Here is a 12915-nt window from a genome sequence, read left to right as displayed (position 1 = left end):
TTATTGCCGAATTGTATGCCATTTTTCTTGCCCTGAATCATATTAAAACTATGCAATATACGAATTGTACGAACTATACTAATTCACTCAGCTGTCTATTGGCCCTGACATCATTCCATGTTAGTTACCACTCTATTCTTATCAATATCCAAAACAAACTGGCCCATCTACCTCTGTCCAGTTTTTTTTTTTTTATACCAGGTCATGTTGGTATTCTTGGGAATGAGCTAGCTCACAGAGTGGCAAAGTCCATCTGCTCTGGCTCTATCACCACCATCCCTGTTCCATACATGGACTATGGCCCAGTTATTAAAACCCGACTATACAGCAGTTGGCAGTCGACCTGGAGTGAGCAACAAAATAATAAGCTTTTCCAAATCAAGCCTTTAGCTCTTTGTCCATCTTGTTTCTGTAAAGATCAAAGGGAAGAAGTTGTTTTGGCTAGGCTACGCATTGGTCACAATTATTTAACTCACCACTTCCGTCTATCTGGTACTGATGCACCAATGTCTGGTCTGTGTGGCACTGAGGTAACAATTGTACATACTTTATTATCATGCCTTCATTTAACCGAGAACGACGACGCCATATCAAACATATTTTTAAGATAGGTTTGCTCTTGACATTAGCTGATGTCATTGATCTTTTAACCTAAGGTTTTTCTTGGACTATGCACTGTTTTAGCATGAATTTTTTTACACATTAATTTTATTTTGACCTGAACCCAGGACTGGAAAGGCCAACTTCAGGTGGCTGACAGCAAATTTGAACTTAATGCTTCAGTCTTCCTGGCAGGTCTTAATGTTACATATTTTATATATTTTTACTTTCATTTTTATATACCATCATATTATATTACATATTATTTGGCACAGATAGCCTAGTAGCTTTGTGCCAATAAACATGAAATACCTACCTTTCTGAACGTGATCCTGCCATCAGTAGACGACTGAGTGGCAGTGGTAACTGAATGTATTATCGAGGCAGCTGCTCATTGTCTTTCTAAAATCTCGGCATGTTTTTACACGGTATCCTTATCCTTGGTGGAATCTTGCCTGCCAAGAGGCATACCCCTCGGTGTGGATTCCTGTATGTGATGAGGGGACCTCCCAGGGAAGGTTCTGTTCTTCCAGTTTACTTCCTATGGGATCTGAACATCCACTCACGTGTTTGACGTGCATGGGGACCAACCCTAACACACAACTTTGTCCTTGATTTCCTGTAGGCGGGAGGATTTGGGGTGGTGGTCCCCTTGGGTCAATTGGCTGGCCCACTTGGGCTAGGGTCAACCAAGTACCAGTGTTGGATGTTCTCAACAGGTGTTGTGGACATTGTATCTGATGCTGGTGTTTGGGTATAGTGTTCACGAAACCATGGCATTGCTGCAGTGTTCATGTTTGACATTGTAGTGCATTCCCTCATAGGGCTCCATGGTGGGTGGGGTCAGTGGGCACCGAGATTTCCTTTTTATTATGGATCCTCCAAATAAAAACATAAATAAAATCGTGAAAAACAGTCCATAGTTAAACGACTACGTATTGAAGATTCTGAGCAGCAATCTTCAACATCTGTATCAACTGTACCTTATGTTTTTGTACTACATTCTGTTTCAGACAAACCTTTAGGGCGATGTCTCTCTTTTTCATTCAGAAGTGACTAGAAGGACTTGCTGGCTCTCCAGAGTCAGTAAAGAAGCTTCGATCTGGTGATGTATTGGTGAAAACATCCACATTTCAACACAGTGAACTTTTCTTGCATTCAGAGGCGATTGGGGATATAGGTATTGAGGTTATGCCTCATGCTACTTTGAATTCATCATGAGGAGTTGCTGTTGAGAGGGATTTGAAGAACATCCCAAATTAAAGATTCTCGATGGTTTCTGCACCCAAGGAGTTTCTTCAGTGAAACATATCTCCACTCGCAAAGATGGAATAACGTTGCTGACCAATGCCCTCATTTTGACATTTACATCATCACCACGTCCACCTGCCACCATCAAGGCAGGTTATCTTAAAATCAAGGTATGGCCGTACATTCCTAACCCTCTCAGATGTTTCCAGTGTCAGTGGTTTGGTCACTCAGACATTATATCGTGGTTCCTTGACGTTTGCTCGTTGAGGTGCCAGAGACCACGATGCCCATGAGTGTGAAACGGACCCTCATTGTGTCAATTGCAATGGCTCTCACCCATCCTACTTTCGTTCTTGCCCAAAATGGTTGGAAGAAATACAGGTGCAGCATTTGAAAACAATTCGAAACATTAGTTACCCTGAGGCTCGAAAGTTGCTGTCCACCACTTCATCTCGGACGTATGCTGCTGCACTTTATTATTCCACTACCACAGTGGGAGTGTTGACGTATCTCATTGTGCTTCCAAAAGAATCATTCTCAATACAAATGAAAAGTCTTTTGACCTCCATGGTTAAAGTTGATGAATCAAGTTTAATTCCCATCTGTGTCTCTGACATACATTCGAACAAATCCCAAGATCCACTTCCTTAGGTTCCTGGTATAGGCATTTCCTCGGATACATCTCCCACCCCACGATACAAAACAATCATTCGTTCACGCCCTCGGTCACTGGAATCCTCTTCCAACAGCAAAGACCTGTCCAATTGACACAGGGCAGGATCCATGGAGGTCAATAGACCTCCCTCAAATAAAGACAGTAAAGAAAAAAGGAATGGTCGTCAACATAAGGGTTCTCCACCAAATTCGTCTACACATAAGTATAAATGGCTACCTTGATCAATGGAAATGTCGAGGTTTACGTTCTAATCTGGATGAAATCAAAACACTGATTGCTTCCTGCCATCCTATATGTTCCTCCTTACAGGAAAATTTCTGAAACATGCCGATACAGTCACCTTTCGGCAGTTTTGTTTATACAGAGATGGCAGGCTGTGTGATGGAGGAGTGCATGGAGGGGTGGCACTGTTGGTTGATCAGCATGTACCCATCTTGTCTTTGTCACTCGACACATCCTTGGAGGCGGTAGCCATCCGTGTTTCCTTGGGTCATATAATCGCTGTTTGTTCTCTCTACCTGTCGTGTGGAGAGACATTTGATCAATCAGACCTTGATGCTGTCATTGAAGAGTTGCCATTTCCCATTTTAATCTTGGGACTTTAATGGACATCATCCTTTCTGGGGAAGTGCTGATGATTGATAGGATGGGTTGCTCTGTAGAGCATATGCTCTCTGATCATAATCTTTTTCTTTTCAATACTGGTTCTTCTACATATTTTGATGCACCTTGTCTGTCTCTTACTGCTATTGATCTCTCAATTTGTTTCTCTTCACTATTTTCCCATTTTTAATGGAGGGTTGACCAGTAATCCAAAGGCAGTGATCATTTTCCTATAATTTTGAGAGAGACTGTCCGTGGTCGATGCCATCCGACCCGCGTGCCCCGGTGGAAGCTGTTCCTCTTTCTTTCTTTGTGAACCTGACGATGACCGAAGAAGGTCGAAACGTTGTTTGCTCTTCTACGTAAAATATTTTCTCAACCCAAACGAGCCGATTTTACATATATATTTCTCTACAAGTGGGTTTTTTCGACATCACTGAGTAACTGACTGTATTATACAAGCAGCATACTCAATATATTCCTAAAACCTCGATACGTTTTCCAAGATATCCTCATCCGTGGTGGAATCCTGCCTGCCACACAGCATGGAAGACTCAAAAATGAATCTGGGTACTTTCCATAGATATCCCACACTCTCGAACTGCATCGCTTTTTAGCAGGCCCGTGCACATTCTCGGTGGGTAAGACGTCAAAGCCAGAAAGAATCTTGGATTAAGTTCACAACCAGCATATCTTTCCCCACCAGTTCCAAAGTCATATGGAACAAGATTCGAAAGGTCAGTGGGCAATATAATTCTGTCACCCTCTTGACCTTGCTCTCCGAGCTGATTGTCTCTATGACTATAATCATCCCTTTATATTGGTGGCACTCAAAATGGTCCTTCATCGGTCTGGCAGTGCATAGGTTGGACCTGATGATGTACACTATGAAATGCTGCACCATCTATCTCGTGCTTCTCTTGGTATTTTTCTGATCGTTTTAACCAGATCTGGCAGGAGGCACCAGGCTATTGTCCTTCCTTTCTCTAAGCCTGGGAAGGATCCTAAGATTCCTTCAAACTACTGTCCAGTTTCTTTGAGGAGATAACTCTGTAAGGCCTTAGAGAGGATGGTTAATGCTCGTCTTGTTTGGTTCTTCGAATCAAACAACCTCCTCTCGCCCACCCAGTATGAGTTCCGACGATAGCGCTCCATCATGCACCACATGATTTAACTTGAAACGTAAATCAGAGAAGCCTTTCTCAAACGACATCTTGTATTAATGTTCTTCGACATTGACAAGGCTTATGACACAACATAGAGGTATGGCATTTTGCGAGACCTTCATATATATGGGTTACGTGGCCATTTGCCCATTTTTATTTTTATTTGCCCAACCTGTATTGATTCTTTATCAAGTTTAGCAGGAAGGAATAGTCATGGGTGGAGCTAACAGAAGTCATGAAGAACTAAGAGCTAACAGAAGTCATGAAGGACTTAGAGCTAACAGAAGTCATGAAGGACTAAGAGAGACAATGGAAATAAACTTATTTTAGAAAACTCATTTCTACAGCGATCTATAAACTTTTCCCATCTCGACCATCAAGGTTATCTTTAGTTAACAAAACGTCATTAAACCCAAGAAGAAAAGCCATTTAATTCCCACCCCCAAATCCGATGGTTTATAACACTAAATGTTTGGGTTAGAGATCTGTGGTGGGCAGAACACAGATAACCCATTGTCTAACTTTGCGCTTAACGATAAACAAAGAAAACTTATTTAATTGAAATGTATGTGTTTATGTTATATACAACAAAGGCACATTGATTTGTCTGCTGTGTTCACCGAGAAGAATCCAACTCCTGATTTGAAGTTGTAAATCCGTAGGCTTTCCGCTGTTCCATAAGGGGAATATTTAATGAAAAAAATACTTCTGTATGTTTTGTCTTAACATTGTTTGAAATTAAAATCTCAGCCCCACCAAACTTTCTCGCATTTTCAGTCGCGGGGGCGTTATTTTCGATCTTAAAAGAGTAGTCTGAGAGTTGGCGGTGGTGGTGATGACTAGTTGTCTTCCCTTTAGTCTTTAACAGCTATATTAGGGACGACTAGCGCAGGTAGTTCTCATGTAGTTTTGCGTGAAGTTCAAAACAGTTCCATTAAAACCGATCGAATACTAAATGTGATATTGACTAAAAGTCGGCATTAGTAAATAAACATACAAACTGATTTAATAGTTTTGCTTTCAACTCGTCACAAGTAAACATTTTGTTTCTAAGCTGAGTGTTGAGTATCATCTTAAACTTTGTTTAAATATGATTTGTAATTTAAGGGCAGGTCTCAAACATACAACAGTGATACATAAGAGTCTATAGATTATTCATGCGGATTAAAACGTTTGTTTCACATGGTAATCTGGTAATGACCTGCATTTATAGGTAACTCTTGTTGTGCAAGTTGGCACTCGCGCTTTACATGTAATACATCTTTATTTGACACTTGTTCTTATAAATGTACGTAGTTGTGTACTAGAATTTATCGATGTTTTCTTTGTTTGTTTTTTTGTCAGAAGAAACAGGCAAAAATTAGAAGGGGTGCTCCCCTGAATTTTTTCAATCACAATGGCGCTTTAGGTTTATTTTCATGTAGTAGATGGAAATCATCTCAAAAATACAAGCAGGAAGTTAATGTGGAAATGAGCAGTTTACTTATTTTTCTTTGTCAGAAATTTCTAGTTTGTTATTCGAATTCTTTATTTCAAACTACTTGATATTCGTTTCGGCTGATTAAAGTTAGCCATTATTTTCAACGGAAATATTCGGTTAAGCGTGAAGAACTTGTAACTTTATCGAAATTTAACATATGGGAAGCAACGTAGCTGCTGGCTCGTCTGTATCGAATGTTACTGTCTCCATGCTTCCCATGTGTGTCAGGTAAGCCTAAAAGTACCCCATTGTGTGGTTTTGCGTTCAATAAAACAAGCATTTTTTTTTTAATTTTATGTGGGGAAAATTTGAACAACTGCCCAGAGGGAAATCAGTCAGTCAGCTGCACCCCACCAACCACCATCCATGCTAAGGTACTGACTAGTACTCTTATAACGCACCTGTATCTTAATGTGCATGGAATATTTTTGTGTTTTGAACGTGTGTGTAAATTATTACATTTAGGGTTAACATTTTAGTTCTGAAGTAATAAATATCAGTCGAGAATTAAATTTAAGAACAGCCAAAGGTAACATTGTGATTTGTTCTTTAAATAGAAAAATATAATTAAGTTGAAGTTTCATGTTTTAATTGCAAGACTACTAAAAACACTGCGTTATTATGATTGGGTGTGTGAGAAATGTCATCAAACGTATTTATTCGAACGTTAAGTTTGTCATATAAAAATTTCTTTTCTCACAGATGTTTTACTTTAATTTCTTTTTACACATTTCTTTAATATAGTAGAAGGTATTGGTGGTGTTGATTGTCCATGTCGGTTGCCTAGCAGCGTTAATAGTATTCTGGAACGTGCCTGAACATTTCGAGAGTTGTAGGTCACGTGATACCATCACGTCGCGATGTTGAATTATTTATTCACAACCATGCTGTACAATTTATTTGCTTATTTCAGAATATCTTATTGTAATTTAAAATTAATTACTTCAAGTATGTGGTTTTTTATATTAAGATAATGCTATCAGGAAGTATCATCCATTTCACTTCTTGTTTTCTAGGGGTCATGCCCTTTCGTTCTCACAGCAGCTAGTTGTTTTTTTTTTTTTATCTCTGTGTGTTGTTATTTTTATAAATTTTATTAGTATTTTTAAAATAAAAACTGAAAAATCATGATTATTTCTCCACTGAATCACTGTAAATGTTTTAACTTTTTACTTATCAATAATTGTAGCTGTATGTATTTATTTATAACTGTTGAACAGTCCCTGAGACCTCGTTAAATTTGTTTACCTTTTTTGAAAGGATGTGTTAGATTGTACTATTGCATTCTGTGGACTAGGTGTGCTTCTACAGGTTTTCTGTTTCAAGAATAAATAAAACCAAAATTAGGAGTAACAAATATTTTCATTTTTAGCTTTTGAAGTTCACATGTCATGCTGCGTTGTAGCTTACAGAGTGCATAATTCTATCCGTGATTCGTGGCATGCGCACGTATTACTGATATCAAGACAGTACAGATTATAACGTTAACGCCCCTAGAGGTTATTTTAGTGTCTACTGACTGACTGACAACACAGTATTGTATTGTCATGTGACTAGTTAGAACAGGCTACCTTTACAGGCGGCTTTCGCCCCCTCGGGGAGATTACTACATAATAAACTGATAAGGTAAAGCCTCCCTTAATGTATTGAATTTTTTTTATTAGGGTGATATTTCATTATATCCCGTTTTCCTCATTATGACTTGTTTTTAAACTATAATAACGTAATAAAAACACAAAGAAATAGTAGTGTTTATTATAATATATGCTAATGAAAGTACAGCCTGAAACGACGTTATATAAATAAAACACTTGCAAATACATTTTGTTGTTTGTTTTCATTGTATCTGTATATATGAGAGAGAAAGAGAGAATCAAACTCTTGGCTTTTTCACCCGCGTACATTTTTGGAAATCTCCACATTTTTAAGGTGTCTTTTACATAAACCTTTTGTTTCAAGTCGGAAGGCTTATAACGCCAATGATTAGGTTTTCATACTCGCAGTGGAAATAATAAAGATGGTTCATTGTGTATATATGAGAGAGAAAGAGAGCCTTTGCGCTTAGAAACAAAGGTGTCGTAAGACCTTTTGCTAGGCCAATGATTGGTTTTCATACTGCAATCATTGTCTCATTATATAATTTAAAATATTTTTATGATTAATTAACTAAAATGAGGCTCTGGCATGGCCACGTGGTTAAGGCAAGGCAATCTGAAGGTCACGGGTTCGAATCCCCGTCGCACCAAACATGCTCGCCTTTTCAGCCATGGGAGTGTTATAATGTGACTGTTAATCCTACAATCCGTTGGTAAAAGAGTAGCCCAAGTGTTTGCAGTGGGTGGTAATGACTAGCTGCCTTCCATCTAGTTTCACACTGCTAAATTAGGGACGGCTAGCGTAGATAGCCCTCGTGTAGCTTTGCGCGAAATTCATAACAAGCCATACCACAAGAACTGTGTAGTTAACAGAAGTCCTAAACTAAATCAGGAAAGGGTACATACAGTCTCTTTCTGACACAACGCTGTTTCTATTTAATAGCAATTAGAAGCGATAAAGGTAACTAATGAGATAGACGAAAAGTCACTTGAAACCAACATAGAGATCGTTTTGTTTTTATTTCAATCTCAGGATTCACTTTATTGCTGTTCATTTCATCCTATTTCTGGAGAGGGCTGATTAATTTATAATGTTTGTTTTGTCTAGTTTGCAGTATTTTCTTAAAAGCTTCTAATCAAAGACTGGGTGGAGCTTTTAAATCTCGTAAAGTTCAGAATTAATATAATTAGACTTTCGTTCTAATTATTAACTTCAAGAGAGTTTTTGACTTAGTTATTTTTCAGAACCATTCGGAAGTCTAGACATAATTGATTACGTTTTAATGTTGTTTTTTAAACGTGTTATTTGTGATATTTTGTAAAATCACTTTGTGTAATTTATAAAATTTACAAAATCTCGCTGTTTTTCTCAAATCAAGACTATCGTCAGCGGTTACTTTTTATACACGAAGAATTTTTTTTAAATTCTGTATGAATCTCAAAATTTGTGTATTTTTAATAAATACAAAAAGAGAACTCCTATGTTAAATTTACGAAAAACAGAAACACTACGTTAATTGCTTTCGATGTAGTTTTTCTATCAAATCTTTCCTATAAAAATTAATTTCAATATGACACGAGAAACAATACCTATTCAAAGTATATGATTTTTTAACGTTGCTGTGTTATTAATTGTTTGATGTGACAAGTTTAAGAAAAGTAAAATTAATACATGCATTTCTTTAGAAAGTTCGTGCTACTATTAAGAATATGTAGTGTGTGTGTGCAGTACAAATCGAAGACGTCAAAGTTTCAGTTGGAAATAATTATATTATTTAAAATTTGTATGGTAATCGATATTACCACTAGGTGACGCTGTACATTGTTTCGAAACGTTGATATGTTACTTTTTCGACAAATGAAATAATCGATTAATGTATGGGAGTGCATTTGTATTCTAATAAAGCTGAAACTTCAGTTAGACCAAATATAGCGTCATTCGTAAAGTTACTTTTGTATTTTGTTCTGAAAGTTATCTGCCTTTTTATTTAACGATTTGTTTGACCTGCCACATCAATGTCGATTTCTACATTTTTCGAAGTATTTTTTCAGTTAAGCAAACCAAAAGAAATAAAAAAATACACGGTAATTTCATCTGCTCAACTAGATGTATTATTTAATTTTTTTATGTAATTTGTTATAATTTGGTCTTACATTTATTTATATTTTCATAAACCTTGGTAATACGTTTGTTTCAACCAGGGTATTGCGTATTGCAAATATTCACAAAAAATGGTTTGGGGCTTCAGTTTTCAGTGCGCGTGTTCTTAAGAATGTGCTATCGAGGAAATTTCAATTAGAATGGTGCTTTATTTGCACCGTTCTTATTACTCTTAATGGCAAGTTATTGCTCTTGGAGGCCACACCATTCAGGGATATTATGCATCAGTTGTTAGTGAGATGAAAATATAGCTGAAATATATATATAGTTGTAAAGGTAATGGAACGTGATGTTAGCACAATAAGACAGAAACTATTTATCATTATTCACTTATCTTTTATCTCTCTTAAATTCGGCCCAAATCGCCAAGCGTGTTAAGGCGGGCGACTCGTAATCCGAGGGTCGCGGTTTCGCATCCCCGTCGCGCCAAACATGCTCGCCCTTTCAGCCATGGGGGCGTTATAATGTTACGGTTAATTACACTATTAATTGGTAAAAAAGTAGCCCAAGAGTTGGCAGTGGATGGTAATAACTAGCTGCTTTCCCTGTAGTCCTACACTACTAAATTAGGGACGGCTAGCGCAGATAGCCCTCAAGTAGCTTTGTGCGAAATTCAAAAACAAACAAACAAATTCTCTTAAATTACTTTCAACATTTTAATATTGAATAACATTGTTTATTGTAATGACATTTCTTCACAATAGGCATTATAAATTATGTTAGTGTAGAATATTTAAACGACAGACTTTCTACAGAACCTAATTGGAATGTTACCAAACAGAAACGTTCGTTATTTCTTCTGTAGAAAGGAAAGCGTGCTATTTTGATTTTAAGTCAATTACCATATTATGTCATCATGAATACCTCAAGTTGAATGTGTTTTTAAGTCTGTATGCAGACTACAATATGTCATTACGTACGAGGATTGAACACTTACCTTCAAAACGTCTGTGGTATATGAATGTAAATATTCTACAGTGTTTGTTAGATTATGTTAGGTTCACCGCTAGGTGGTACAGTTAACATACAAAAGCATGCACATTTAAGATCAACTATAATATATTTCAAGTATCGAGGAATATAACGCGAGGGTGACAAACCTATAACAAGAGAACAGATTAAAACCCTTGTAAAGGCGAACAAGAAACAGGAACTGTGTGGATAAAAGATAGTCTAATTGTCTATAGACTTAATCCAGGTTTGAATAAACAAAACAGTATAGTTCGTTTGTTATCAAATCTATTAGAGTAAGCGGTTCCGTATATTTTACCTTTTATAACAGTTTTACGTAACGTTAATTGTGTTACTTCGAGCTTTTTGCTCGACGTTTCCCAATCTCCATGATTGTGTATTTTGCTTTCAGCATGCATATCTTAACTTTTTTTTTTTATCACCGTATCCCTATTATAATGGACATAGCGTGTATCTGTGTATGTAACCAAGAATCTTGCGCCATCTATTAAAGGGCATCACAAAAGAAAAATATTTAAAAAAATCACGCTTTGGGTGTTAAAATTCAGAAAATTAAAAAAAATAACTGTGGTGTGTGTGTTTGTGCAGCACATTTGTTTATAGCAGAACACAATTTCAAATAAACATGCTCTCCACCCAACAAGAACATGACCGTCACTAGGACTATTGTTCAGATGTTGATGTAATTTTCAAACGTAATACTGAGATATTGGAGTTCTTAAAAACTATTATGTTTTTCAATGAAAGGCCCCACTTTTAATATATATAAACATTACAGTTCGTATCAGTGAAATATATGAACATTTTGAGCTCTGTACATTTAATCATTTTAATGAACGAGTTGTGACTGAAGGGGACAATTGAAACACTTCTCGTTCAGTGTCCCCCAAAAAAAATAGTTTTTTTTAGAAAATGTTCACTATTTCTAAATTTTTTTCAAGGCAGCATGAATACGAGGATTAGTAATTACTAACAACCGCCCTTAGGGCGGAGTTTCTGCTACTATTTTCTGATATAAGTTTTATTTTTCGGCGTATAGTTACAACTCACTGTAGTTTGAAAGAACCCCTCAGAACGGCTGGTATGTGTATTAATGCGTTTATTAATAAAGCAGAGAACAACGTATCGATCTTCCTAGGTCATCTTCATGTTAACAAAGGACCTGAAAATAACCGAGGTCCCCCTAGTTTTTACGTGCAAGTGTTAAGGGTTTCTGCTGTTAAACCAAATGTATCATCATTGCTAAGAAAAGGTCTGAATTTTACGCAGATTTACACATCATTGTTCGGTTCTCTGTTCTCGTGAAATTTTGGTGGGTGAGTTAATGCATTAATTATGCTAAATATTTCATTACAAAACAATCCATTAGTTATGCAACAAGATATGATTTAGCCCTGAATTTAATATTTTACTTAATTATTGTAATTTCTAATCCTGACCCGGCATGATCAAGTGGTGAGGGGCTCTGGACTCATAATCTGAGGGTCACGGGTTCGAATCACCGTCACACCAAACATGCTTGCCCTTTAAGCCGTGGGGGCATTATTATGTGACAGTCAATCCCACTAAGAGTTGTTGGTTGGTGGTGATGACTGGCCACTTTCCCTCTAGTCTTACACTGCTAAATTAGGAACAGCTAGCGCAGATACCTCTCCTATAGATTTGCGCGAAATTCAGAACAAACAAATTTATCTTATCCATCAAGGTTTACTAAAAACCGTGTAATTTAAAAGTACTAACTTTTGAGATTTAGCCGCAATGTGGACAGAGTAGTTAAGTATTGTTAATATGTTGACAATGAGTGCCGGGAGTAATCTAGTGGTTAGTGTGCCCGAGCTATGAATCCGAGGATTCACGGTTCGTACCCAGTTCCCATGAAAAATAATGAAAATCAAATCCTATTGTTGTTTAAGATACAAATGATTAGAATGTTTCTTCTGAGTGCTGTGTTGTCTTCTTCATTGTGGTAGATCAGTTCAGCATCAGGGATGGGTTTGTGCGAGAATGATAAAATATACAAACAAATTATCTCTACATTTCAGGGAACAGCCCATCTTTACTACCAAAGCTCACGTCTTTCACATCGACCCAAAGACCAAGCGAGCGTGGATTCCGGCCAGCTCTCAAGCCATCAGTGTTAGTTTCTTTTACGACTCCTCAAGGGATTTGTACCGAATTATAAGTGTAGAAGGGACCAAAGTAAGTGTTTTCTTTGATTTAACTGTAATAATACTTGAATTTTATTTGTGTGTCAATACATAAAACAAAACGTCGCTCAGCGGCATGTCTGCGGACTCACGCTGCTAGAAACAGGGTTTCGATATCAGTGGTGGTCAGAGCAGAGATAGTCTTTTGTGTAGCTTAGTCCATAATTTCCAGTCAGTCAATCAGTATATGAAGGACGGTCTTCA

General features: G+C 37.2%; 1 protein-coding gene across 4 annotated transcripts in view; it reads left to right on the top strand.

Annotated features, from left to right (window-relative positions):
- Positions 1-12915, top strand: part of LOC143222453 (homer protein homolog 1-like) — a 257753-nt gene that overhangs the window by 24751 nt on the left and 220087 nt on the right. For all 4 annotated transcript variants that reach the window (XM_076448998.1, XM_076448999.1, XM_076448997.1 and 1 more), the window contains exon 2: positions 12547-12703. In XM_076448998.1, the coding sequence (XP_076305113.1) occupies positions 12547-12703 (157 nt within the window). The remainder of the gene's footprint in view (positions 1-12546; positions 12704-12915) is intronic.

This window comes from Tachypleus tridentatus, chromosome 8, assembly GCF_004210375.1.
Source record: "Tachypleus tridentatus isolate NWPU-2018 chromosome 8, ASM421037v1, whole genome shotgun sequence".
Taxonomy (NCBI): Eukaryota; Metazoa; Arthropoda; class Merostomata; order Xiphosura; family Limulidae; genus Tachypleus; species Tachypleus tridentatus.
Note: the sequence above shows the minus strand (reverse complement) of the source record. Positions and strands in the feature narration are given on the sequence as shown.